Source organism: Ostrinia nubilalis, chromosome 28 (genome assembly GCF_963855985.1).
Source record: "Ostrinia nubilalis chromosome 28, ilOstNubi1.1, whole genome shotgun sequence".
In the NCBI taxonomy this organism is placed as follows: domain Eukaryota; kingdom Metazoa; phylum Arthropoda; class Insecta; order Lepidoptera; family Crambidae; genus Ostrinia; species Ostrinia nubilalis.
The window spans coordinates 1,108,562-1,135,002 of record NC_087115.1 but is presented as its reverse complement, the minus strand read 5'-3'; the positions used below and the strand labels follow the sequence as shown (position 1 = coordinate 1,135,002).

General features: G+C 37.4%; 1 protein-coding gene across 1 annotated transcript; it reads left to right on the top strand.

Moving 5' to 3' along the window:
* The first annotated feature begins 3,918 nt into the window (after positions 1-3,918).
* Positions 3,919-25,137, top strand: LOC135085454 (uncharacterized). The gene is made up of 9 exons (XM_063980250.1): positions 3,919-4,119; positions 12,780-12,926; positions 15,694-15,819; positions 18,578-19,384; positions 19,856-19,986; positions 20,850-20,981; positions 22,386-22,607; positions 22,977-23,090; positions 24,216-25,137. Exons 2-9 carry the CDS (start codon positions 12,783-12,785, stop codon positions 24,295-24,297), a joined length of 1,758 nt encoding a protein of 585 aa, XP_063836320.1. The 5' UTR covers positions 3,919-4,119; positions 12,780-12,782; the 3' UTR covers positions 24,298-25,137.
* Positions 25,138-26,441: the final 1,304 nt, after the last annotated feature.

The following is a 26,441-nucleotide window of genomic DNA, read 5'->3' as shown; positions in this document are numbered from 1 at the left end:
ATCAGAATAAAGTAAGCTATCGATAGGTAATTTTTAAAAATGGAAATTGTGAAAAATAACGCAAAAAATCCATACGCTCATACGATTCAATGGCACGCAGAGACGCGATTGGGGTCTCCGCGGTGGTATATTTGGCGATTTATTCAAATAAAGTGTACATAAGTGTTGTTAGAGTCATTCTTCTTCCAAGTAAAATATAAAAATGTATAAGTATTAATTTATTTACTTCTAACAATAAGGTATAACTTCTAACAATAAGACATTGCTATGAAAATCATTTCGATGTACACTTAATATAATACCTACCTGTTATTTAGTTTTTCTGAGTTAAACCTACGCACCTACCTATCTATTCGCCGTTCCCATGGGCGGGCCAGCTGCTGCAGGAAAGGACAGCCGCTCCGTGCTGGAAATCTATTTAATCTTAGCCTAGAAGCTGGGTATGACTACCCCGCCCCTCTCCTCTCCCCAGGTCATAAGCTGGGCATGACTTCCCCCTCGGCCAGAAGTTGGGTATGATTTACCCCCCCCCCCCCCCCCGGCCCGAAACTGGGTATGACTTGACCCCTCCCCCTCCCCCCAGGCCAGAAGCTAGGTAAGGCTTGCCCCTACCCCCACCCAGGCCATAAGCATAAGCTGGATATGACTCCCCTTCGGCCAGAAGCTGGGTATGACACCCCCCCCCATGCCAGAAATGCCAGAAACTGGGTATGACTTGACCCCCCCCCTCCCCGGAAACTGGGTATTACTTACCCCCCCCCCCCCCCCCCAGGCCAGAAACTGGGTATGACTTGCCTCTCCCCCCTCCCACCAAGGCCAGAAGCTGGGTAAGGCTTGCCCCTCCCCCCAGGCTATAAGCTGGGTTGGACTATTCCCCCCCCCCCCAGGCCAGAAACTGGGTATTAGCATCATATTATGTATTATTATGTTCAAACAAACAATCATTAAGTTACACTCACCCCAACCGCGTCTCCGCATTGCATCGAATCCTATGAAAATGTGGTTTTTGGACATAGTAATACTTATTTTTCACAATTTTTATTTTTAAAAATTACTCGTCGATAGGTTACTTTATTTTGAAGAATAAATGTTATTAAAAGTTTTTTTCTAAAACTGATAGTTTAGCCGGAAAAAAATATTTTCCATCCCATTAGCACGCCGGCTGCGCTCGATTCGGATATAATGACGTCACGCGGCCTTGCGTACGTTGACTTTTAGCGGCAAAAACGGCCTATGTTTATTACTTAATATCTTCGTAAGTAATGGTCCGATTTGGATAATTCAAAAAGATATATCTTTCTTATGTCTTAAAGATTAACGTAGATACTAGTTTTATTGAATTTTCTACAACAGTACTGATCCTCATTGGCGACTCGTTCAATTGATAAAATTTCGACTATGATTGTTGCAATAGGGTGACCATCATAAAACACATGTTGGACAAATCAGACTTAATTTCAGAAATCAGGTAGGTATCTATTCAGGTAAGACAAACCTAAAATACTAGCTACTCCTAAAGTAATTAAAATATTTTCGTAATAAAAACAACACTAAACTAATTTAAACTATTGACGTACCTATAGTAGGTACATAAAACTATGACATAAAATAAGTTTCGATAGTCAGTCCTTTAATTAAGTCTTACATTTTAATTATACCTAGAAGAAGTCTAGAAGACAACACAATATTTTTTTAAACCAATAATATTCCGCAGCTGTCCTCCACCAGTCCGAGCACCAGATTCCATTGTCACCTTAGCGTTTTCTACGTGCCGGATAACCTCAAAAATTATTTCATTTTTCCATAGCTTTTTCACTGCTCCTATTTGTGAATCGTAAAATATTTTTAATTCACTAAGTATAATAAATGTCTTTTTTTTGTGAAAAGTCCTTTGAATACGTAGAATTTGCACTGTTTTCTGTATCACAACACCACGACTCGACGCCATTTTTCTTGTTTTGATTAGCAGCGCCTCGCGTGGTAAGAAAAAGAACTAAATACTTCAATTTGCCGCGACATTTTGTAAACAGCAATTGAATTGGCTATCAAATATTTTGGCATATTATAAAGTGCCCAGGCAATTTACATTTTGCCTTCGGCATTTCATAGAGCAGCGAGCGTTTGTGAACTGACGACGCCGTTTGTAAAATGCGGAATCATACAATTTGCCTGCGACATTAATTGTGGTATTAATTTAAATTATTATTCAGTTAAATCTTCTTACAAAGACTCATAAGTCAATAAAAAACTGACTTACCTAATCTAAATTATTCAGAACCACAAAAATGATAAGAATTTAACAATGCTGAAAAATTAGAATAAATTTTCATCATGTAACGTAAGTAATTTTCGTGTTTCTGGGAAGTAAAGAGATTCTTAATTACTATAAAATTTTATTATTTCCGTACTCAAGTTCCGTAAAGTAAGAGGCTTTTAAGTGCACATTACAACTTTCTTCGTGTAGTAAAACCGCATCTTTCAGCCATTACTGTTTTATGTAAACAGCGTAATCGCGATTACATTACTAAACAGAGTTAGGCAGAACGCACGACAAAAAATTAGACTTGGTGTTGGAAGTTTTTCTACAATGACAGGAAACAATAATACTTAACTACTTGGTTAACAACATAAAAAAACGTTATAAGATTTTAAACTTTCGCGTTCCATTTCAACTAAAACGTCACGTTAAGACCCGTGTCTTACTATTTTAATAAAAAAAAGGTTTACAAGATTTAGACATTTTGTTAAATCTGTTTGTACAATTGTTTGTGATCCCTAATAAAATTAATAAAATAAATAAATAAAGTAATTATTAATAGTGAGTGTTTTCTGGGATTCCGTGCTAGTACCTAGTCCGCTAGGACTTAACTGGTTATTAACCGACTTAAAAAAGGGTTCTCGATTCGACTGAATGTTTTGTCTGTTTTACATAATGCCATAAGAAAATTCTCTTCAACTCTTTAGTGTGATCGTTTGCGGCGGCCCTTAGCAGCGCTTATTAGACGAGAGTAATTTGTAGAATTACCGTCATTGTATGAACCGTTAGTGCCATTTAAACTTACAATTACACATTACTTTTTCTCTTCTTTTTTATAGCAGTGATGATTATTTTATATCATAGTTAATAGTTAATTGTCACTGTTAATTTCTCAGTGATAAAAATCATGGATAGTTAGAAAGATGAAGATGGTTTGCGTTCCAGCTGCGTTGGTTTGAGTCCTTCTGAGGTAAAAGTTTGGGATACATAGTTTGAGTAATAGAAGTTTTATCTAAATCGCTATTGGTACAGATGGAGCAGCTTAATGTCATGTGGCATTGTCTTCCAGCTAACCAAAAAGTTAGGCAAAACAGGGAATTTGAGTTGAGTATAGTGGGGTGGCCGTTGGCCAACCGGTATATCACGGCTTTTAGTCCAGTCGATCGTGCCATGGCTAAATAATTTTCAGTTTTATGTTTTCCCTCTTAATAAAAATAAAAAATATTACATAATAGTGTACTGAATCTGTTTCAGGATTTTACATCGCACAGGGGTTCGTTAGTAATCTTAAAATGAATTATAGGTAACTACAATAACTATAAAATTTATACTGTTAAAAGACTTTATGTACCTACTTATCTGTCCCAAAACTACTAATTTAATGGTGGATCATAGTACCTAGTTACTAACTACTGTTTATGTTTTCATTAAAGTACGCTAAATGCATTTAACAGTAAAAACTCAGCCATAAAGTAAAAAGAAGCTGTAAAAACCAACATAGCTGTAATCTATGGTCGCAGATTCATCTAAAAAGTTTTCACCGAAAAGTTAAGGGTCATAGAGAAACTAGAGCACAGCATAATAAACGTAAATTATTTGCGCACATCGCGCATCTTTGAAACTTTCCCCGATCGCGGTGACAACGTACTCATAACTGTTTCTTGCTTTAGTTTGGTAAAAAGCGCGCGCGGGACCACACGCCATTTTGGCGCGAACTTTTCCGACAAAACTCCTTGGTCTGTGTTTATTTTTTTTTATGAATGACATTTGCGAAAAAAGGAAATAGTGATAGTGATGTGACAGATACGTATTAGGAAAATATATCGATAACTTCGAAAATAAAATAATTGATTTAGTTTTTGGTAAGTCGTATTGTTTTGTTTACTGGCCTTTTTTTTAAAAAACATTAATCATTATTTACGAAGTGTTTTCAATTAATTTGCATACAAACAGGAATGCGTATTGCAATTGCAACGGTATTGCATGGATATGCATATTATTATGACTAGACGTAGCTAAAGAGGCGATTGCTCCATGTACATTGGATATTTAGAAACACTTAATCGCTCTTTGAAATGATAAGGTAATTTTTTTTTTAAAAGGATGCAAGTATTTTTTTTGCTTTTGAATTTTTCAGATATTGGTCAAGTATTTAATTTCTACATTTGTGTATGAAGAAACAATAAGAGAGCGGTATGATAGAGTTGACGTAATATATCGATAAGAGAAAGTCCTTAAATTTTAGCCTGTACATTTTAAAAGTGAGCTTTATTTCAAGTTTGAAACTACTTTCTATTCGAAGTCCTTTAAAAGCAGCCAGCAGGTCATGTTACATACAGGATAATTATGAAAAAGACACAAACTTACAGGCACACGTACAGCTACTATAAATATATGATTGTTGATAACATATACTGATTCAGTTTAAATGCTGTTAAGTAAAAAAAAGTTTCAAATATTAAAAGTTAATAGTGACAGCCCTTCGATGTTCGATGACCAAACACTTGATTATTCTTCTTAAAACTATTGTTTTTTTACTAAAAAAATATTTCTAGCCTTAAAATAATTTAAGAATGTTTCACTCGATCAATTTATTTAATTTTAAAATGTGAGAACAAGACAAAGTGGGTACATTTTTTTGGGAAATGTGTGATATTATCGGCAGAGCTATATTATCAGGTAAAGCCGCAGACTGAAGGTAGTGTTTTAAAAATAGGTATTTTCCAGTAACCAGTGAGGTCAATAAACACGTGAGACTGCCCTTTAAGTAAGTCGTTTAATTGACTTTCGTGACATACGATTAATTGATATGTATCTGAACCGAGAACTGCGAGGATTCTTTTGTTACAATTGCTACAATCTTGCAGGTTACTTAGTTAACCACTATTGATACTTTCCTTAATTCACTTCACGTAATGTAGACTTTAGCCGTGTGGTTCTGGCAGACTAACTTTAATTAAGACCACCCCACTACTCCTGTGGGTGTCCTAAAAGGCAACTAATGCCCGTTTTCATCATCAATCCCTAATTTTTAAGTGACCCCTATGGTAACACATAACAGGAATTTTGTTTGCAAAGCAGTCACTTAAAAATTAGGGTTTGATGGTGAAAACGGGCATACAGGGTGGAATTTTGTAATGCCACCTGGAGGGAAAGTACTCTTAATACTGTAGATAAAAAATTCCTTTCTTTTTGAAAAGAAAGAGAACTGCAGCATTCTAAGATATTCGATTTTTTTTGAAAATTCTCTACCATACCATACAATTTCCTGTACATTATTAAAATAATTTAAGATTTCATGGTTTTCCTTTCATTTGATATATCAAGTTTGTTAGAGAGATTTCATCCTTATACAATCCTAACGATCGATGCAATAAAAATATAGGGTGTAATTTTTTACAGATTTTAGTTGGTTCGAATTCCAGGTGTGGCAAGCAATTTTTTGGAAATCTTTGAATGCAGTTCTATTTCATTTCAAATATAAAGGAATGTTTTCTATCAGTAAAATTTTCTATCTACAGTATTAAGAGTACTTTCCCTCCAGGTGGCATTACAAAATTCCACCCTGTATATAAGGGTCCTATATATATGCGAACATCAGGGCTCCCCAACCCATCTGGTCAGTGTGGGAAGTGCAGGTTTTTATCCTCCTTATGTACTGATAAAGAATACGAGCAAGTGAAACTAAAAAAAAAAATGCTCACGTGGAAATTGAACCCTCACGCGACCTATTAACACCTGAGGCAACATTGTTTCAAGTTTTAAAATTGGTTTGAAATAAGTTCGGCATTTCCAAGGATTTCTATAAAAAAATTCTGCTCCGCCTGCATCCAGGCACCTCCTGCGACCTTCAGCAGATCGTCGGTTCACCTAATGGAAATCCTTGGGGGAGGCCTTTGTCCAGCAGTGGACGTCCTATGGCTGAGATGATGATGATCATGAAGAGAAAAATGTGCGAAAATCAGACCTACCCAACTCATCTGGCTAGTCGTTATGCTGCCTTTCTTTTGCCTCTGGTAAATTAAGAAGGGTCTCTCTCTTATAGGAGAGACTAAAATATGACGATGATGTAATGAATTATTGTTGATGATCATAACATTTGTAACCCATTCCTTAAAAAATCTTACATTGATAACAAACTGGTGTGAAACTAAGCAATTTTATCCAGCTTAAGAAGCTCTTTTTCATCTAATTGTATCAGATTTTGTCGCACGCGCCCCGCTGCGTATCTCGGCGCAACGTTCTCAATTATTTTAATTAAAGTAATTTATATAACAGACGCTAACTGTACTGCAGTCAACCGGTTTTTATGCAGAAATGTGTACTGCAATCCAGAGAATGCTAATTTGCTTATCAGACTGATTTAATAAAAGGTTTAACGTGATACTTCTTAGTATAATGAAAATATTACGGTAAAGAACTTTTTATGCATTCGCGTACAACGAAAGCTTAACGGTTTCAGACGAATTTGGCATGTTCCAATTCCTGAACTGTAACAAAAGTGTTTTTTTTTTTATTTATTTATTTACAAAACCAATACAACAGTTAGGTATATTAGTACTTCTAACAGTTTTGTGAGAACACAAGTTACTTGAAGAGAATATTGTCAATCCTATCGTTAAATTACAAACAAAGCCTGATAAGATGCCAATGTTGTGCTGGAAAGCTTTCTGAAATGATGAACGAGTATCTGTTTCAAATTATTAACAGTAGACTCAAAGATATTAATAAAATGCATACGTAAAAGGCGCAAGAAATCAGTATGCATCATGCTGCATGGTGATTTAATTAAAATCAATCACTTTCATCAATGAAATGAAATAAGTAAAGTCAATGAAATAAGTAAAGTGCTAGTATCGATTATTATCGATCTAAAATGATGAAAACCGGAACACCACGCTTACTGTGCTCTTCGAAGCGGTTCCTATAAACACCACCGAGCGGTCACCCATCCACAGCTCAACCACGCCCGGCGTTGCTTCACTTACAAGATTATTCAAATGTATTGACATTCTAGTATAGCTACTACTGCCTCTACCGAGGGTAGAATGCTAGGCATCGCCTTATTACCTTCTACTACCACTACTAGGTATAAGACGCTATCCTTTGATTAATCCTTAAAAAAAAACCCCGGCTTTTTCAAGGCGACAGTGAATAAGGACTTACAGGGCAGATGCACCATCATATAGCTACATCATTCTCACAACATTCGGTCATCATCATCATCATCTCAGCCATACCTGTCCACTGCTGAATATAGGCCTCCCCCAATGCTTTCCATGTTGCCCATTGGGCAACATTCTGTCGATTGCGGTCAAATCGTGCCTTATTCTGCAAAAAAAAATCTCCCGCCCGACTTCCTCCTGAATATGATTTTTTTCGTGTTACAAAAACGAAGTAGATAATTTGGCACTAGGTATTTCATTTAAAGTGTGTGTTCAATCATGTTTGACATGAATTTTTAGTATTTCCAAATAAAAGCACAAATATTTTTAATGCAAATGGATGATTTAAAGTTTTTAAAGTACGTAAACTACCTATAAAGAAGTTTTAATGATGGGAGGTTCAGGTATCTACTATCCTTCAAATAAATTGTTGTTTCTGTCATAACACCATTGAAACGACCGTGCGAATGTCCGTGGCAATTATATAATTTTGGTCAAGTTCCTATTAAGTAATTAAGTATGTTTCACAAAACTTTTGTGACTTTGATCGAATAACCTTTGTTTTTAAGGAGATCAAGGCTTATGACCTTTTGCGAGAATTAATACTTATAGCCTGACCAGGAACATAAAAACCCTGGGCATAGAGGCGCGTCAATTGCATTTGATAGTGCAACACTGAGTACAGTCGTACCTGTGTTAAATTAATAGGCTAACTTTATGTATCAGGATTCAGAATTACGGGCTAATTTGATATTTTCATAAATTAAGGAAAAAATATTATTATGGTTTAAATAAATTAAATGAAAACATCAATCGAGCTAGTAGGATTTATTTTATTATTCATCAATAATCAAATTCAGAACTTGAATATTGAACTGCAATGTCTGGTCATGAACGCTTCAAACTCGGTACTTCTTTCCCAATTCCATAAAATTCAACACTTAGAAAGTGACAAAAAACTTTAAAATAGGTAGTTGAAACAAACCACAGCTAATTTTCATAGTGGACTGTACTATACGATAAACATGTCAGTCTATTTGACAACCTTTGTCGGAAACATTATTCAATGAAAATATTGTCCGAACCCTTAGTATTTCTCTTCGACAAATACTTTAACACATTGTGAACCACTTTTCTTTCACGACTATAAACATATTTTAGCAATTTAATTCACAAAATCAATTGCACACATTTAAAATAAAGTTTGTTTACACTTTGACAGCAATAGACTGACATGCAAGGTGACATGTCAATGAAGTTTTCAGTTACTGTTGCCATTAAAAGAAATTAGTACCATTAGTTTTCCGCAACATGGCGAGGGTTTTTATGTTCCTGGTCGGGCTATATATTCCTACAATGTTTAAGTACATAAAGTGCAAAAAAAAATGCTTTTATAAAGTGTCATGTAAGGACTACAATGATAAGATGTTTTTCCAGATTATGTCCGATGTTATGGTATAAAGACGCGGATAACAGCTAACTATAGGAATAATATCAAACCAAAATTTCAGAAGTCTCATCAGAGTCAGAAAATAATTCAAAAGATGAATTTCTATTAAAGGGACAACTCTTTTGATCTCTCAACATAATAATATACCCCAACATCACATTTTTCCAGTGGGTTTTAATTTTTATCCGACTGCGCCAGAAGGAGGGTTATGTTATTAAATATAAAAATAGTAATGAAAAAAATCTTAAACGCATGTCTCTAAAACTCCAGTTTATTTTAGGTAACAAATTAAATGTATATCAACAAAACAATTAATTATAAAGCTCAACGACAAGTGATCGACAAAAAAATTATCATCGGACGTTGATTTATTTATGGTCACAGACACAAATAGAGAAAAACGATACGGTTTCTATTTTTAGACGCTCTCAGTAATCGAAGAAAGAAATCAATTGAATTTTATCGACAGGTCATCGGGTCGAATGTTGACATCACTATCTCTAGCGTGGCATGGGTACCATGGCTTTCAGCTTCTTTTCTTTTGTTTCCATTATCGTGATGACGAGAACCTAATATTTATGTAAAAGTTTTATGGGAAAATACAGTCATTATTTACTTACGTCGTTAAATAATAATTTCGAAGAAAGAAACTCGGGAGATTATTTGTAGCCTCTCTTTTAAGAAATTAGTTTTAGATGGTTTTATCGTATGTCTCCCTAGCTCAGTGGCCCAATCAGCCCGATAAGCGAAAAGTCGTGGGTTCAATTCCCACCTGAGGCAGTTTTGAGATGTTTTCGCAAGTTTTAAATGCATTACAAATACTTATTACAATACAATCTATAACGGTTTAAGTAAAAGTAAATTAGTTAAATAAAAAAAAAGGTTTTTGGATTGCAGGTTCTTAAGTAGAAGTAGTATTATATTATCTGTGGTAGAAGCAAGTAGAAGTAGAAGGTTCTTGCTTGACAGACCGTCCGCACTAGAGAATGCCATGGGTTTCAATCCTACCATAAAGACACCAACACAATGAGTAGTAGATTATCTAATCATAAATATAAAAAAAAATTCTTGAAGGACTTTTTGAAACTTTGTTGAAAGCTCGTACCACAGAATGATAATAAACTACGTACTCGTACCTACGCTACCTACTTGCAGTTTCTAAGAAAGAAAGAAAAACATTTATTTTGTTTCCAACTTAACGTTCGTTTTAACGCAAAAAAGTGTTCAAGTGGGATGTTCGTGTGAACGGGATCATGCAAAAAAACAGTTCCTGCAAAAAACGGGTTTATCTCCGTGAAAGAGCCTAAAATCTTAGAAAGATGTTATGGATATAAAGTTTCGGCTATGGATACGGTTACGGATATTAAAATAATATTATACCGGTTACGGTTACGGATAGTAAATCATTTTTTTTTATGCATAACAAGGCAGGTATTTGACCACAATCGCACCTGATGTCGCACATTTCGGATTATCCGAATGTTTCGGATAATTTCGGTTACGGATATTAGAATTTTTAAAATTCTAATAGCAAGACGCTGCGCGACCCACATAGCCGCTTTATGGTAAAACAGGCGGGTGATATCAGAATGGTGCCAGGGGATGCCAGACAAGTAACGTATTATTATATTAAAAATATTAAGATTTAGACTCCGCCTTTATCCGAAACTTTTGAATCGGTTTCGGATATCCGACAGTTTCGGTTACGGTTACGGATATCCATAACACCCCTGCTTAAAATCCACCATAATAAGATGTTCTGCGCATGCGCCGAACTCGGAAGTCGTCGCGATCTGCTTCCCGCGCAGAATGTGTCGTCTGCGCCGCTCTACTTGCTCTATGCTCGGGTCGATGGCCTCTGACGATGGTTTTAAGTATGCAAACTAATATTATGCAGTGCTTGAAGTGAAGTATTCACAAACATTACTATGAGGTCTTCCAGTGCGCGTGGACGCACAGGGTAACACGCGAACCAATCACAGAGCTCTATTCAACGCTGTGCGTTCGATTTGCGGCTTCACTTATGCAAGCATCGTTTGTGAATACGGGCGTGAAACTCGGTCTGCATTGTCGATTGCCAAAGTGAGAATGCCAGAGACATTTCCCACCTCTCGTTCCCACCTGCAACTCCTGTGTAGCCAGGATCTACAGTTTGACCGCCAATAACCCAACCAGTCAAGTTTGTCCCGGGGAAAGTTTTTTAAACTGATAATGGACCTGCAACGAAATTAATCAGAAGAACTTAGAAGGAGTTCGAAGTTGAATGTAGATGGAGTTTAACAAAATTACTTAATATGACATCTAAAGTCCTAAAACCCATTTTAAAAATAAATGGAGGATTCTGGCTGGAGGACTCAAATTCCATACTATCAAAAACATGATGGCTGGAACGGACATTCATTTATCATTATTTCCTTGTCCATTTACGAACTAATTGTACCTACACCTTTATTAATCTAAGACCTACACTAACAATGGTTCACACGTGCAACAAACCTTGTGTTATGGTACTCTTGTGTTCAGTGATAAATGATAAGTCCCATTCACCCATAGATTGCCCATTGTATAAGATTCCCACCGGTTCGGAAGGAAGTACAAATTTGAGAGTAATAAATTTTTTCGTAATTAAAACAGTACCTAGCTAACTCAGCAGCAATTATTGTTTTTTTTTCATTGTTCCTCAATGGTTAGTTAGACCACAGATAATATAATTAGACGTAATCCAACGTTGTTTTGAAAATAGCAATGAGAAATTTTAATTTGACTACTCCCCGCTAGATGGCGCCATACCTAAAATTCAAGGAAAATAATTTCCTTTGCACTTATTTATGTTGATTAAATTTATGAATGCATTTTATTGTGAAGTAAAAATGAAGTAGATAGGAATATTTATATAACAAATAAATAACCTATTTCTTAGAGAAATCAAATGGGAATGATGTCCTGCTAAAACTCCCACGAGAATAAAAAACAATTCCCCAACAAAATGAGCAGTCACCCAACCCAACCATCATCATAACAGTCATTTTCCGTAAATGCTTATTCAGTTTTCCACACATTATTCACGCTCTATGCGCTTTCACTCTAAAAAACATTGTGTTCTACGGCACAAGATTGAAAATCTTCTGTTTTGTTGACAAATGTAACGTTGTAACATGTGATTTCTTAGTTTTCTCACGCTGTTTAATCTAGATTTCATGGTATGATGAGCATGATCTCTAAAACCAATGTCCAAGCATGGGGAAAATGAACAACACACATACATTAATACGTACATTAGATCTGCTACGAAAGTAAGTAATTAATGGGCTGTGCTGGTGTGATGTGGCTAGGGCTTCAAACCCACGTTACCCCTGGGGGTATAGTGGGTCTTTCGACCGCGGGCCGGAAGACGTAGTGTGGTGAAGGTTGCGGGAAGCACCTGGATGCGGGCAACGCAAGTCCGGGAGTAGTGGATCCTTGGGTGAGGCCTCTTTCCATCAGTGGACGTTCTTTGGTTGAAATAACTACTCCCACTTTTCCCTTTAGATGTTCCGAATTCCCGATGATGATTTATTTAACGGGATAAAGTCTTTTAAGGACAGACCTGGTCAAGAATACTGACTTAGAAAAAATAAATAACTACTCTGTTACTGAGGGCGGTCCCCTTCATGAATATAGGTACCAAGCTAAGATAGCAACATATCGTAATAGCATCCGCACACAACAATCCACAGACCTTACTTGCGCTGCTTCTTTTCAGCACTGGCCCATTTGTTGACCCGAAGCAGTGGTAGGGATAATACTGGGTCATGTAGACTCGTGAAAGTGTTTTAAACGCCCACTTGCAAAAATAAATGACTTTTTTGTGACGACACGACTAAGAAGAAGGCTTTTAAAATCCTAAAATTGCTGATTGTTGTTCCAGAAAATGTTCCAATACGAGTACGAGAAGCGGCCGCCGTCAGCCGGCTCGTGCGACAGCCGCGCCACCGTCACGACCGACTGGAGCCGCCGCTACCCGCCCCCCACCCCCGCCAGGGCGAGGCCGCTGCCGTGCGAGAGGGACAGAGCTGTGAGTACATTATCTTCTACCCTCAATTCGCCAGGCAGCATAAATTTTAGTTTGTCAGGTCAGACCGATGATTTTGGCATTCACCAGCGTGTTAGTTAATTTTGCGATCCCTTCACAGAGCGAAGTTTTACAAATAAAAAACGAAGATGCTAGTGACTTGGAACTAAACTGTGGATTTTCACCAAAATCTTTTAAGTATAAACGCGAAATTCCAATGACTGATTAATCACGAAATCTCAGAAACTATAACATCTAGAAAGGTAGCAGGTAAGTTCCTTATAAGGTGTAGACATCGGCTAAGAATGGATTTTACGAAACTCCAACCCTATGGAGTTATAACGGGGTCCACGTCCACGTGTACGAAGTCACAGGCGGCCGCTAGTAAATATAAAAATAAATTGTTAGTTACCCATACAAATTGGTTTGAAACTATAAAGAGATTTATAAATGATACTAAGAGCTAAGAGAGAGACATGGCTACCTTAATAGGGCCATTGAAAGTTTTCTGTGTCCGACGCGAGAGAAGCCGCCGGAAGAAGCTAGTTAATGTATAAAGCAGGCAGATTCCACTCTACCACCTCTAGCGTAAGATGGCATGGTTGGTGGAGTCACTGTGATTATACACCGCTAGCAAAAGCAGGTTGACTGCTATCGTTGGGTAACGAGCAACACGTAATACAGGAAATGTATGTAGTCTATGCGTAAGCGCTGGATTTGAGCCGATGATAGAGCGTGCATTCCAATTTTAAATCTAATTTAGATTTTGACGTTAAATGTCAATTGTTGCTCAAATTTTGGGTCAAAAGGTAATCGTCAGAACTTTCGTTATACCTAATGGCAGTTCAAAGTTTTTTCTCAGGTGCGCGACACACGAACTAACCACAGAGCTCTATTCAACGCTGTGCGTTCGATTTGCTGCTTCACTTAAGCAAGCATCGTTTGTGAATACAGGCGTGTTTGTCTCATCTCATGTGTCTCATCGCGTAAAAATTGTTTGAGTAATATTTCCCGTTTTTTTAACATTTTTCTTTATTGCTTCGCCCCTTTTCAGCTTTATAATTTACTAGCTTTTGCCCGCGGCTTCACCCACGTGAAATTCCGTTTGTCACAGATCGTCAGTCATAATAATAATTATAGCTTAAGTATAGGTATTTATGTTATTCTAGGAAATAATAATACTTACTGTAAACACTGTAAAGTTTCATCAAAATCCATTCAGTAGTATTTACGTGAAGAAGTAACAAACATACACACTAGTGTGATAGTATAATTGGTATAGATACTTAGTTGCAAAAAAAAACTTAATAAGGCATTTGATTAGTGGTGGTGGGCAAGCTCATGAAAGGGCCTAGCATAATAAATGATTGTACCTTTCGGCACGGGACAATTCCCACCTCTCGTTCCCACCACAGCAACTCCTGTGTAGCCAGGATCTACAGCTTGACCGCCAATAACCCAGCCAGTGAAGGTCAAGTTTGTTGCGGGGGAAAGTGACTGTCATTGGACCCGCAACGAAATTAATCAGAAGAACATAGGAGGAGTTCAAAGTTAAGGTTCGACTACCTGTAGCTTTCGGCAAAGGAAAATTATAATGTATGATGTCATAGAGCAATAAATTGGTCATTTTGATCGTCTTTTATTACTAAAAATACACTCGAAGTAGCGCAATAACAAAATACAAGGCAAATAGCGCTAAAGGTCAGAGTAAGGCGCAATGAATTATGCAAAACGGACAGCGGCACAAATTCACGCGGAAACTAAGTGTTCCGATTGCATTTAACTGTCTTTATACATGAAATAATCGGCTGCATGCTTTCTTTGGTATTATTGAGGTGTTGGTAACTAGGCCAAACTTTTGTTCCTTATTATAAGTATTTTTAGGCGCTGCTGCACATTTGACTACACAATTTTAGCATATAAAATTTTGTAACGTAAGCTCAACACACAATTTTCTGAAGAACAGCACTTAGGCTATAATTTACAACTACACAAGATGTCTCAAGAGTTTACTTTGACCATAGGTCAGATATTTCGCTCCACGAGTAATTCGGACCGCGGTGCGAATCTCCCAAAAATACTTAATTGCTTTCGGACTGTAGACTGTGAAGACCCTTGACTCGTAACAAAATGATTTTGGTTGATTGACATCACTATTCACGGTACTCACCCCCTTCAGGCATCGTGTCCCTCGTGGGTGATTCGTGGATCAAATCACTCGGTATATAAGCCATAAGACCCTGCAAAACCAGTCGATGATTATTTAAAAATTGGCCAAGTGCGTGTCGTGCCACGCGCAGTGTAGGGTTCCGTAGTTGTTCGTCGTTACCACAATATAATTTTAGAGGCAAGCAATTACTTCATCCAAAGTCACTTTTCATATTTTCTTCTAAGGAATTTTCATGAGGTATGAAATTTTATAATACACTAGCTTTCCGCCCGCGGCTTCGCCTGCGTGTAATTTTGTCTGTCACAAAAAAACGTTATCGCGCGTGTCCCTGTTTCCAAAACCGGGATAAAAACTGTCCTATGTCCTTTCCCGGGACTCAAACTATCTCTATGCCAAATTTCATCAAAATCGGTTCAGTGGTTTAGGCGTGAAAGCGAGACAGACAGACAGACAGATACTAATATAGATGAGTTAAACGACTTTTACTCTTAAACTATCTGATCTACCTTAACCGCTATAGTTTTCCTTGAAAGTTCATAAAAAGCACTATTAATAAGACCTTTTGTCCACTGAAATTAAAGGTGCTAATCTATCCCACAGGTCCCTCTGAAGGTGTGGATCATCGCCAGTGCCTCCTGTTTCGCGGTATGCGCAGCATTAGTCCTCGCCACCATCGTCGTCACACGCTGGGGCTCGCAGGCCTACACCAGACCCTTGGAGGAGCCGGTAAGTCTTTCCACAGATGTGTTCAGAGTTGCTGTTAGGATTAGTTCTGGATTTGAATGAGAGATGGCGCTGTCCTATTTTTACATCGCGAAAAGTAAATATTGTTTGTTTCCCCAGAATATTAAGGCTTGGTATTTCTGCTAAAGTAGGTATTTCGCGCTGTCAAAATCTTCGCGCGCAATACTTCGCCCAAGACAGCGCGCCAAAGAGCTCTCGCGGCTACACAGTATAGAAATACGCAGTTGGTTAGGTTAGGTTGACTTCCTTCCGTTCAAGCGTCACACTCACAGCACTTTCTAATACAAATCATATCCAAGTGATACAAATTAAAACAACTTTCAAAATTTTTGGGAATATATTTTAGAATCGAATAAATATAGAATATAACTGCCAAAGTAAACACGGTTCAAAGAGGCGTGGCGTCACCTGACCTTCCGGAACTTCCGCGCCGGCTAAAAGAATTTCAAGATTACGTCACCCGACCTATCGGTAGATCCTCGGGAGCTTGAGCGATTGGAAAAACATTTTATGATCAGTTACTCGTAGTAGCGATTATTTAGAGCTTGGATAATAAATTATAGTTGTTGCAATTCACAAAGCTTTGCATGTGGTCAATTACATTAATCAGTACACGCATCAATTTTGTTCAGTATTTTTGTTTATTAATAAATAAAAATATCATACTAAAATTGCATACATATTTGTTTGTATTGGTCTGGGTGTTTTCTTTCCATAATTTATGTATAACGTATGTACGGGGCTCTGTATCGAAAATCACTATGAGCAATGAGCATCACACACTGTTACCTGGAGTGCATTACCGCAGCAAAATTTTTATAAATGTTGTGCTTTAGAGAGTCGAGAGTATAGCAGATAATTAGTCCATCGTGAGCAGAAATTTGTCCACTAATAGCAAAATTCGTTCAAATTATAGTTTTAAAGTTATTGGCTAGAAGATTATATTTTTATCTTGCAGCTTAGACCTTTAGCTACAGACCTTAGACAGTATTTTTGAAACATTCTTACGCATGGTGGAGGAAGGGACGCTCTAGAGCAGTGGTTGTCCACGGACCACTGGTGATCCCTGGAGGCATTCCAAGTGGTCCACAATGTGCACTTGCACACCTTGGTCAAAACCACTTTTAACTAATTTTTGCAGTCAAACTGGTTTTGACCGATTATGAGGTGGTCCCTGACAAGACAGAAATTTGGTAAAATGGTCCCTCATGACTTAAAGGTTAAGAACCACTGCTCTAGAGACTCAAAACTACAAGGATACACATGAACTCCAGTTTTAAATCCGTTGATATCTGCTGCATCTGCCATGTTTTTGGCTATAAGATTCTTCTATCTTACGGCTTAGACCTTTAGCTACAGACCTTAGACAGTATTTTTGTGAAAATTCTTACGCATGGTGGAGGAAGGGACGCTCTATACACTCAAGTCTACAAGGAGTCACATCAACTCCAGTTTTAAATCCGTTGACATCTGCTGCATCTGCCATCTTTTTGGGTAGAAGATTCTTCAATCTTGCAGCTTAGACCTTTAGCTACAGACTTTAGACGTATTTTTGAAACATTCTTACGCATGGTGGAGGAAGGGACGCTCTAGAGACTCAAGTCTACAAGGAGTCATATGAACTCCAGTTTTAAATCCGTTAACATCTGCTGCATCTGCCATCTTTTTGGCTAGAAGATTCTTCTATCTTACAGCTTAGACCTTTAGCTACAGACCTTAGACAGCATTTTTTATTATTTATTTGTGTCAGTGTGCTCTTCTAAAGAGTGTAAGACGATTGTATGAAGGTTCTATTAAAATGTAATTTTAACTCATTGGTTTTGTCTCATATTTGAGGAATGTACTATGTATCATGAGTAGTCTTCGTTTAAAAGGATGCGAACGATTTAAATTTCAATAGGTAGACAAAATTGATAATTCTTAATTATCAAAAATTTAAGCTTTCTCCAGTAACACTGATATTATTATACTGTGACTCATCAAAGTCATCATTGTCAAAAATATTGACAAATCGCGAACTGTCACGGCCATAAAACTGACACGCGTCCGTCCTCCGTAAGCGCCACCGCGCGACTGATTGAGATTGTCCAAGCCGTCATGGACGATTTTTTCCACATTTTTTAACATAGTAACTAAATAAGACGCTATATAAAAATTTCATCCGTTAAAAGCCCTCAAGTTATTTCTGAACTTTAGTTTAGTAAAAGATTTAGAATCTCAAATCGCTTATTTTAAAAATAAAACCATAAATAGAAAACGAATAGAGGTAACTTTGGGAATATATTCTATCGAGTCAACTTCATCAAATCGTGTTTCCATCCGTTAATAGCCCTAGAAAATATCCTCAACTATGCCCAATAAAAATCTTAGCCTTTAATTTTACTGTTTAGTACCTCAAAAATGAAAAATGAAAACCTCATTTCGCCATTTTCTCTGCTACCCGGCCTTAAATAGTTTTCCTGCTTTATTTTTTATTATGATTTATTTATTCTTTATTTCTAATAATATATATTCAGGGACATATTCACTATTTGCTGTTTTCTTTGGATCCACAATACTATTGAATCCATACCTTTTTACCCGACTGCGTTACTCAAAACAAGATACTGAAGAGCCGTAATGCTTGAGTCAAACCCAACGAAATTGAAATAGTAGACCAGTGAGCTCTTTAAGATATAATTGTATTTACCCAAGAGAGAGTTCTTTTAATATCCTACATAAAATTTTCATTTATTTTCAGGAGCTAATCTACTCCCATCCACACCCAGTGTATATCACACCAAAACCGATCCCCACCACCACAGAAAGTGACCCTACATCTACTGGTAGTGACGAAGTAGAAAACGACATAGACGTTCTAGAAAAGCTGTCCATATTCAAAAATGTAGTCGCTCACAGAGAAAAAGCCAAGAAAACTGAAGATCTAATCTCCAAACCTCAAATCCACCCAGTACATGACACAACTATTGAGCACACAGAAAGAAAGATCGAGAAGAAAGATCAGGCAAGATTACCCAGCCATATCTTAGCTGGTATGGGAATAACGGGTATCAGAAGACCGATCCCAGACTTCAAGCCAACACTGCCCGATGTATTTATCCATGAAGAAATCAAACTACCCAACGGGTACATGGTTGGTCTAAGAAAGCATGATGATTACGAAGAATACTACAACGATGAAAACTTATACGATGACTACATGCAAAGTAACACAATGACGAATTACTTAATTGAAAAAGTGCAGGAACTACACGACTGGATAACCACGGATCCCGATTTTGATACTGTGAAGAATTCTACGACAATTGCTAACAAAAGTACTGAATTTAGTCAAGTTTTGAAAGCTCTAAATGAAAGTCTAGTGCAAGGGAATGTTAGTATAATAATGAGCAAACTAAAAGACATTTACTTTGGAGATAATTATACTAGTGCGAATCATAGTAGGAGGATGATTTTGAGTAACAGCACGGATTTGCTGTCGTTTGGCATTTTGACTCTGGATGTAATGTTGCTGCATAACATTCAGCTGATGGCGTGGGAAAATCAGGTAATATTTCATGTCATTTAAGTTAATTTCTTTCTTAGAATCATGGCTATTCATTGGGTCTTGCCAGAATCCAGTATCCACCTCCTCAATCCCCAAGCCTGTATCCATAAGCATGGCATTTGCTTTTAAGGCAAATAGAGAATTTGGGATATGGAAAAGAGACTGACAACGGTCACTGTTTACTGGTACTGCGGTGCTGTTTCTCAAAATCAACTTACTTTATTGTCCTTATCAAGCAGAGGTGGAACTCAAAATATTCAGGAACTTTCAAAACCAAACATAGCTTCAAATAAAACACTTTTAGGACTTTACACTGAGCCATAAAATGCCTTACCTCACTAATAAAACTTACACGCTCGTTGAACAGTGTTTTAAAGTGACGTTTAGTAAATGTCATTTTAAAACAGTGTTGAACAACTGTGTAACTTTTTATTAGTAAGGGGGTTAAATTCAACCAGAGTTTAATTCCAGGAGTCAGCGCGTGCTAAAATGCTGAAAGACCCGGATGTATTCGCGTTTAACGCGCTCTTCATGGACCCCAGCAAGGTGGAAGCCAAGCAGAACGAGGTCTACCACCACGACAATAGCGTCCCGGCGTTCAGGTTAGTCCACCATGGTCCAGTGTACTCTGTCGCGGAATTCTAAGGTGTCACGGAAGTCTAAGGCTACGGCCGGTTGCTCGCGACACTCCCACTCGGGCGATGACGGAACGTCGTGGAGGTTTTGGTGGGTATACCCCGTCCTTGTCAGGACGGAGCAGCGCCCTTTTTAGGGCGCCGTGAGTCCCACACACCACCCTGTCCCCTGGCAGTGGTGATGGTGCGCAAAGCATTTCCTCCGCGACAGTAAAAATGGTCCAGTGTACTCGCGACACCTCTAACCGTCAGAAATGGAAGCACACCGCCAGGAGAGCTACCCTCTGAGATGACCGAACACCCCACCGTGTACCTCGTCAGCGCAACCACGACCACTCTGACAAAGGGTATTTGGTCCAAAGTTCAGGTTAGTGCAGCAATGCGGATGTGGATGACTAGTCCTCCTGGACCAAGTTGACAAAACAAACCAGAGTTGTAAAAATGACCGGAATTGCAGACTTCACTCTAGCTTTTTTTATGTAATTACCTACTTCGCTCCGTGAGGAGATTTCGATGTTACTTTCTCTAATAGGCCCCCAGGATACAAATAGAAGTCTTTAGAATTAAAAGCAAGTCTGCTTTTGCTATAGTCAAAATCGTGCTAAAATCTTGTGTGATTGGAATTTGAAAATTGTGAAAAAAAAAGCTATATTGGGACGTGTTAAGTGCCCTAAAAAGAGCCAACAACCAGATCCAGTTAACTGCGCACCTCTTTGGAATGAGACTCTCCCTCGCACTCTCCCGTACACCTCGTTCGTACCAGAGCGTCGATGTGACGTCACGGCCGCCAGGTGCGCGTTTAACTCAACCGAGTTTAAATTGTTTTCCAGTAAACGCCAGAACGCCCGCCAAGACGTGGAAGACTTCGACCTCGGCAAGAGTCTGCTGGAGAGCTTCCTCGAGGTCGGCATGAGTACTGCACGCGCCGCCATACACCTGGGACGCGCTTACAAGAACACCAAGTGAGTTCCAGTGATGTAAACGATGACAACTTTAACTAATTTGAAAATTATAAATAGCTTGAAAAAATCGAACTGCCTAATGCTGGATTTCTATACAGGGTGTTAGGTAAATGGGTATATGAGCCGACACTAGCCCATGTTAACATGGTCATATAAATGGTATGGTGAAGTCAGAAAATTGATATCTTAATTTTAATTATTTAAATTTTCATACAAATCGGATTTTATAAAAATATTTTGTATGAAAATTAAAAAAATTAAAATGATAATATCAAATTTCTGACTTCACCATACCATTTATATGCCCATGTTAACATGGGCTAGTGTCGGCTCATATACCCATTTACCTAACACCCTGTATAATCAATCCTAATCCAAATTGGACGGATTTGGATAGTCAACTGTCAAATTTTAATATGTTTTTGGCCAAAATATCTGCGGTTTTTGATGTTTTTACATTTTTATATTGTTTATAAGACTATTTAAACAATATTAAAGTGTAAATGCATCGAACATTTTGGAAATATAATCTAAAACTGAATTCAATTTGACAGTTGTAATCCGGATTTGGACAAGGATTGAATATAGGAAACAGGCGTAAGGCGGGAATTGAACCCTCGACTTTTCGCTTGCCGGGCGAGTGCTCTTCCATCTGAGCTACTTAGACACTGGATGAACCCGTCGAAATTTCCAAGTGTACCTAATACGCTGTTACGGCCAGCGTTTAACTTTAACTAACACTTAACACCTATGTGGTCTAGTGCCACAAAGACCACCTACTCAGTCCTAGTTGGATTCAATTCCCAGTAGGGCATACTTTTCTGCTCGATTTGGTTAGTGGTCCTAAGTCCGCCTGCCTACGTAACCTAAACATGTCGCCCTAACAACAAAGTTCCTATGTGGTTGAGAAATCCAGGTGGAACTTGCTTGCGGTGCTTCTGTAGAGAGTTACCTACTCCTCCTGCTCCTACATGTATGCGAGTCATTTCTACTAGTATTTAAGTATTTATTTAAGTATGTAATCTGTAAGTCTAGATATTAGCACGTCACTACCTTGTTTTACCTATACCACGCAATTTTGTATACCCATTATAAGATACACTATACAAGAATGCATGGTAAATTCAGTGAACTGCTCCTGAATCGAATGTACCTACCTACTACTGCTATTTCTATTTATTTATATTAACCGGCAGACAGTGGTGACTGAGTTTGTTGCGGCGCTTCTTCTCAGCACTTGCCAAATGTTGGTCTCGAAGCGCTGGTAGGGTAAAAATATTATGAGACATGTAGAGGCTCCTTAAGAGCAAAATGACGATTTGTAAGAACTATTTATTAGTCTAAACAAATAAAGAAATTTTGACTTTGACTTTGACTTACAATAGAGACCTTCTCAACTTCCAGAGCGGTCCTTAACCAGCTCTCCAGCCGAGACGCTCCTCAAGCTCAGCTCTCTCGCAACATAGATGGCAACACCCACGCATTGAACCACCTTCAGACGTCATTCTCTGGGAGCTCTAACGGAACGTATACGGAACTGGACTGTATGTGGATGCTGTATTGCAAGAATTTGGTGGCGACGAGCAAATTGAATGCGCCTTATGGGACCATGGCGAGGATTAATGGGTAAGAGAACCATGATGGATGATTGAAAAGTTTTTAGTATAAAAATAAATCTATAAGGCTGTGTGGTAGTGAAAAGTTGCATCATAAGTGTTTGATGATTTTCCATCAACAACATCAACAACAAGAATGAGAATTTAGGTTGACAATAGTGACTTCTTTTTTTACTGCTTCTACAAGCCCATATTAATGTTCGGATGCAGTTGTAAAGTTCACGACCTCATAAATGTAGCAGGAAGGCACTGGATGTTTGGAATTATGTAAAAAATATACATAAAATATAGTATTCATTACTAACCATAAAAATAAAATAATTGAATTAGGTACAGCCTACTTAGAGAAAATAAATGAATTTTTAAACATTTTTCGCAGAATGGCGCTCCGTATGCTCGCGGGTGAGCTGGCAGCAGAGAGGGCGCTGGAGACGATGGTGTCTGAAGCGCTGGCGGGCTGGGCGCCGCTCAAGTGCGACGAGCTGTTCCCGAGGTATGTGGCAAGGTGTACTACACTACTGTTAGAGAGACTATTGCCCGTTTTCACCATCATTTTTTTTTTTCTATGTTTGTTACGCGATAACTCCGCCATTTATGAACCGATTTGAACAAATCTTTTTTCAGCGTATAGGTAATACCTCAAGGGTGGTCCCATTTAAATTTAATAATAAAAAAAGCAACCCCCAAGGGTGGAAAATTGGGGATGAACTTTTTTATACGCAATATCTCCGCCGATTATAAACCAATTAGAACGATTACTTTTTTGTTGAATAGGTATTATCAAAAGGGTGGTTTCATGCGAATTTGAAGAAAATATTTCACCCCCAAGGGTGGAAAATTGGGGATTAACTTTTTTATAATATACAATATTAATATGGTCTCAATGTACTGCCTACCTTCAGTGGTAACATCAAGGTAATAATTAGTTAACTAAAAAGCAAGAAATAAGTAAAATTTTATAAAAAAAAATAAAACCGACTCCAAAAAACCTACACTAGGTTTTTTGGAGTCGGTTTTTTTTTTTTATAAAATTTTTTGAGTGACCCCTATGATAACAAAATTCCTGTTATTTGTTACTATTCTTCTTCTTCCTCGTTCCCTCACTGATGAGGATCGCGACCACAGATAGTGTTCCTTCACAGACTGCGGTCATAAGCTGTGTGGACCGCACGATGCAAACTCCCGCCCACCGTCCTTCTCACCATTTGTTACTATAGGGGTCACTTAAAAATTAGGGATCAATGGTGAAAACGGGCATATGTGTCTCTAATTGAAAACCCATAATCTCTACATTGCATTAACTAGTTCTGCGACAGATACAGACGACAGTGATAAAATCTATGTCATCTTATATTATCAGTCTATAAAGCGAAAGGTCACTGACTTACTGACTGACTGACTCATCACGATATCTCAGAAACTACAAGTGCTAGGAGTCTCAAATTTTGCATGGGAGTTCCTTTTAGAATGGTGCTCACTAAGAACGGATTAAATACGAAACTCCACCCGTAAGGGGATAAAACGGGATCCACGCGTACGAAGTCGCAGGCGGCTGCTAGTAAACGATCTAACGAATTCGAAGTTAATTCACTTCCTAACCTCTTTTTTCGTATTACAGGTGCAGTAGAGTGAACGCTGCCACAGTGGTAATGGACACAATACTGCAACCCATCAGGAAAGCTCAAGCAAATAGGTTATGATCGTCAAATCCTGAATAGAGTAGTGAAAGTCACATATAAGAGAGAGAGAGAGACAGAAAGAGAGAGAAGGATAGGAAAAAATAACTCTCTCTCTCTCTCACCAAAAATATAGAATGCTCATAGCAGCAGTGGCTATATCAAGAGATGTTGCAATTACCGGATAGATGGCGCTTAGAGAAAGTTTCTATGTTTAATATTGTGCCTAAAATTTCATTCAATATTTTGTGGGATTTTGCTCAATTAATCATCAAGTGGACGTAGATTTCTCTACTCAAAATTTAAAATCAACTAAGTTGTAAAGATAGTAACTGTTATCTTTAATTTGAATTTGTTGATCTTTATTTTATTTATTTACCAGTGAACAATACGACTTCACTAGATACTAAGAGCGTAATGATAGAAATAAACTTATTGACTATTTTTATTACTAATCTTACAAGACAAGTACAAAAAACGTTTTGTCTAACTTTTTATTTTCAAGTTTTTATTATAAAATATTTTTGACTACTTGACACTAGATGTCGCTAAAAGTTACCGCCATCTGTTGTCGAGTAGTAAAATTTGTCGCTGCTGTTATACAACTTAAGTCAAGTAAGACATTTAATAGATGGCGCTAAAAGCACGTTGAAATGTTTTTAAAGAAAAACAATTTTCATGGATCATCATATAAGATTTTAAATAATTATAACTGTTGTTAGCAATATACAAAATAAACTGTAATTAGTAAATTTTGAATAAAGATATGGATGGATGTAACTGTTACGAATCATAATAAAATATATTTGTTATTTATAAGTTAAATAAATATAGACTGATATGAATAAAGTAGTTAAGAAACAATTTGTTTTCTTTATTTTTCTTTCCTTTGTTTTTAAATCATGCCATGCATGCCATGCATCATGCCTTCTATGATCTGAGTTCGCTATGGATATCGATTGATAACATGCCTATCTGAAATATCATACCTTTTAAAAAGTAAGTAGGGTAAGTGCGCTAGTTTTCGTCCAATAATCGGAGTTGCCAACTTTGTGATGCGAAATGAATATCTTAAAATACCCTTACTCATATGTATCATAATGTCATTTTAGTCCTTATATAGTCTACTTTACGTTAATATTATATGACAATAAGTAAATACCACGGGTTTTTTTATAAAAAATATTTTATGCAAAAGAGGCGATTTCACTAGTTTTCGTCCAAAAAAATCAGTTTTCGTCCTAGTGTACGCTAGTTTTCGACCACTGTGTAGAAAAAAGGGTGCAGTTGAATTATTAACTTAAAACCAATTCTACAATACAGTAACTATGGATTGTGGTATATCATTTGAAAGGTAATTTTGTTAGCTTTCAAATGATATCAAAAAGATTTAAATAAGTTTCTTACCTAAATTTAGGAAAATATTTCAATAGGTCGAAGGACAAATGGACGAAAACTAATCTACAGGAATAGCTAATTTTGGTTTTCGTCCACCCCAGTGCTTGCTCATGACGTCATGGACGAAAACAACAACGTTTAAAGCTGTTTTTTGTTTTCGTCCACATCTTTTTAACGGTTTTTATGGGTTTATCACTGTTAAAAAGTGGACGTAAACTAAAATGTTTAATGTAATAGCAATAAAGATCATATTGGAAGAAAAAACATTGTATTTTGTAGGTCCATTGAAGTAAAATGATTATTAAAAATATTAACTAGGTGTCAGGGTTTCCGTCCACGTGGACGAAAACCAAAATCTTGCAAAATTGTGATGCTAGTATTAGTCCACTTAATTATCTAAGATTTCTATACAAAAACTTTAATAAACCCTTAAAATAGTGTTTATTATGCTAATAATTAGACATACGTGCCAAAAACATTACGTAAAGTAGTCTAAACAGTAATTAAACATACCATGAAAGTTCCCTAACCGGCACGTTTTTTTTCTAACTTGACGACGTTTTCCATTCACCTGTGTGCAGCAGCAACTTCCGTAGATTTTTTTGGAGTTATTACTTGTCAAATTACATTTTCATGCAGGCAGAACTGTTACTTAGATATTATAGATTGTAACAAGTCCAAACTTGCACGGAAAGTTAGGTTTGTATTCTAATTTTCCGTATTTGTTTGTGGCAAGTCGGTCAAATGGACGAAAACAGGAGCTGGACGGA